At 57.0% G+C, this 2065-nt stretch overlaps 1 protein-coding gene across 1 annotated transcript in view; it reads left to right on the top strand.

Moving 5' to 3' along the window:
• Window positions 1–2065, top strand: part of MBOAT2 (membrane bound O-acyltransferase domain containing 2) — a 57311-nt gene that overhangs the window by 401 nt on the left and 54845 nt on the right. The window contains exon 2 of the mRNA XM_015564938.1: window positions 624–769. Coding sequence (XP_015420424.1) covers window positions 624–769 — 146 coding nt within the window. The remainder of the gene's footprint in view (window positions 1–623; window positions 770–2065) is intronic.

Raw genomic sequence — 2065 nt, 5'->3', positions numbered from 1 at the left:
CAGGCACGGGCAGCTGTGTCCCTCGTGGAGGGACGCCACGCAGGCCTGTCCCGGGCAGCTCTCCCCGCGGGTCCGTGGCAGCCCCCACCCGCAGACACTGCCACTTGCTCCAATCGCGGCTCCCGAAACGGCCGGTGTCTGTGATGCGCTGTGAGCAAGTTCCTCATGCCAGAGGAGGCTTCCTTTTATTTGTAGATTTTTAGCCATATTTTCCTTAAACTATTTGAGATCATAGGAGAGAAACGCGTCTTTAGATGCCATGGAAGCATAGTGTTCTTTGTAGCCTTTCGCTTAGTGCTTTCCTAGGGAGGAGGAAGTGTTGCGGGAGAGGGAGGACACGGGCACGCACGCGTGTCCTCGCTGTGAGTGCGGGACGCCGTGGCCGCGCGCATTAGGAGGAAAGATCACCCCGGCGGGCGCGCCACTGCGGGCTCCCTCCCCTGTCATCCCCCCTCCCTTCTCCTGAGCCCTGACCCCCAGGGCTGGGACTGGTCCCCCGGTGTGTCTGTGGTGACATGGGAGACCTCACGTCACGTGGTGCGTTTGCCCCGAGCACGGGAAGAAGCCGTCCGGGGAGGAGTCCCTCCGTGTCGCTAACGGGACCTTGTGCTTTCTCTTCACAGGTCAACTTCGTCGTGTGCCAGCTCTTTGCCTTGCTCGCAGCCGTTTGGTTTCGAACGTACCTTCATTCAAGCAAAACCAGCTCTTTCATAAGACATGTCGTGGCTACGCTCTTGGGCCTTTATCTTGCAGTTTTTTGCTTTGGATGGTAAGTAAGTTGGTCCTGTGTAAACGGAGACGCTGATGTCCTGTACAAAGATACACTCTCGGAGGTTTTGGGCTTATATTTACTGATAACGTTTTATAGGTTTTTTAAAATATATTTTATTGATTTTCCACAGAGAGGAAGGGAGAGAGATAGAGAGCCAGAAACATCGATGAGAGAGAAACATCGATCAGCTGCCTCCTGCACATCTCCCACTGGGGACGTGCCCGCAACCCAGCTACATGCCCTTGACCGGAATCGAACCTGGGACCCTTCAGTCCGCAGGCCAACGCTCTATCCACTGAGCCAAACCGGTTTTGGCCGTTTTATAGTTTTGTTGGCTGTTTTTAAAAAAATATATTTTTATTGATTCCAGAGAGGAGGGGAGGGGAAGAGAGAAATAGTAATATCAATGATGAGAGAGAATCATTGATCGGCTGCCTCCTGCACACCCCACACTGGGGATCGAGCCCGAAACCCGGGCCTGCGCCCTGACCGGGGATCGAACCTGCAGCCTTTTGGTGCACAGGGTGACGGGGCAGCCAGCTGAGCCGCCCCGGCCAGGACTAACATTTGTAGTTTTTATTGTCAATGAGTGGAGAGTGGGCCCTGTCTCCGCGTTTGCGCTGAGGGCGTTGACGGTTAATAATTATGAAAAAGGACAGGTGAGGAGTAGAGACGTGTACTCCCTCCCGCGTAGCTCCTTTCACCTGCCTGACAGGCCTTGCACCACGGCAGGTAGGCCATTTAAAGTGGTTGTTGTTGCTGAGCGAGTGAGTGTGAGGGTCTGGAGCGCCCTTGGCGGGGCTGCCTTCCCGTCTTTCAGATCCTGTCCTCGGTGGAAAGAGGCTTTCTGTGTGGTTTTGGCGGGAAGACGTGCTGATGGTGCCAGGCTCTCCCTGTGATGCTTCATACACGCGTGTTCCCTCAGGGCCAGGCGGTTTCCCTGGGAGATGCCACAGGCCTGCTTGCTCAGGTGATGGCGGGGACGGACAGGCCGGGAGAGAGGCTGTGGGGGAGGTGTCTCGGGGTGTCCTTGCGGGTCCCTGTCTCAGCGAGCGGGTGCGGCCGTGCGGGCCCCCCGCTCAGGGGTCAGCTGCCCGGCTTGTCTCGCTGCGTTAAAGTCGGTGAGTGTTACCGACCGTCTCACGGCTTCTGTCCGCCTCCACCGTCTCCCCCTTACGCATCGTTTGTGACTCGCTTTCAACTGCGAACCCACGGACTCTGTTATTGGTGAGCATCTCGGACGCAGGGCAGGGAGTGTGGGCGGGGGGAGCTCAAGCGCCGGAGTCACAGACC

This window comes from Myotis davidii, unplaced genomic scaffold, assembly GCF_000327345.1.
Source record: "Myotis davidii unplaced genomic scaffold, ASM32734v1 scaffold61, whole genome shotgun sequence".
In the NCBI taxonomy this organism is placed as follows: domain Eukaryota; kingdom Metazoa; phylum Chordata; class Mammalia; order Chiroptera; family Vespertilionidae; genus Myotis; species Myotis davidii.
This window is presented reverse-complemented; position numbering and strand designations above follow the sequence as displayed.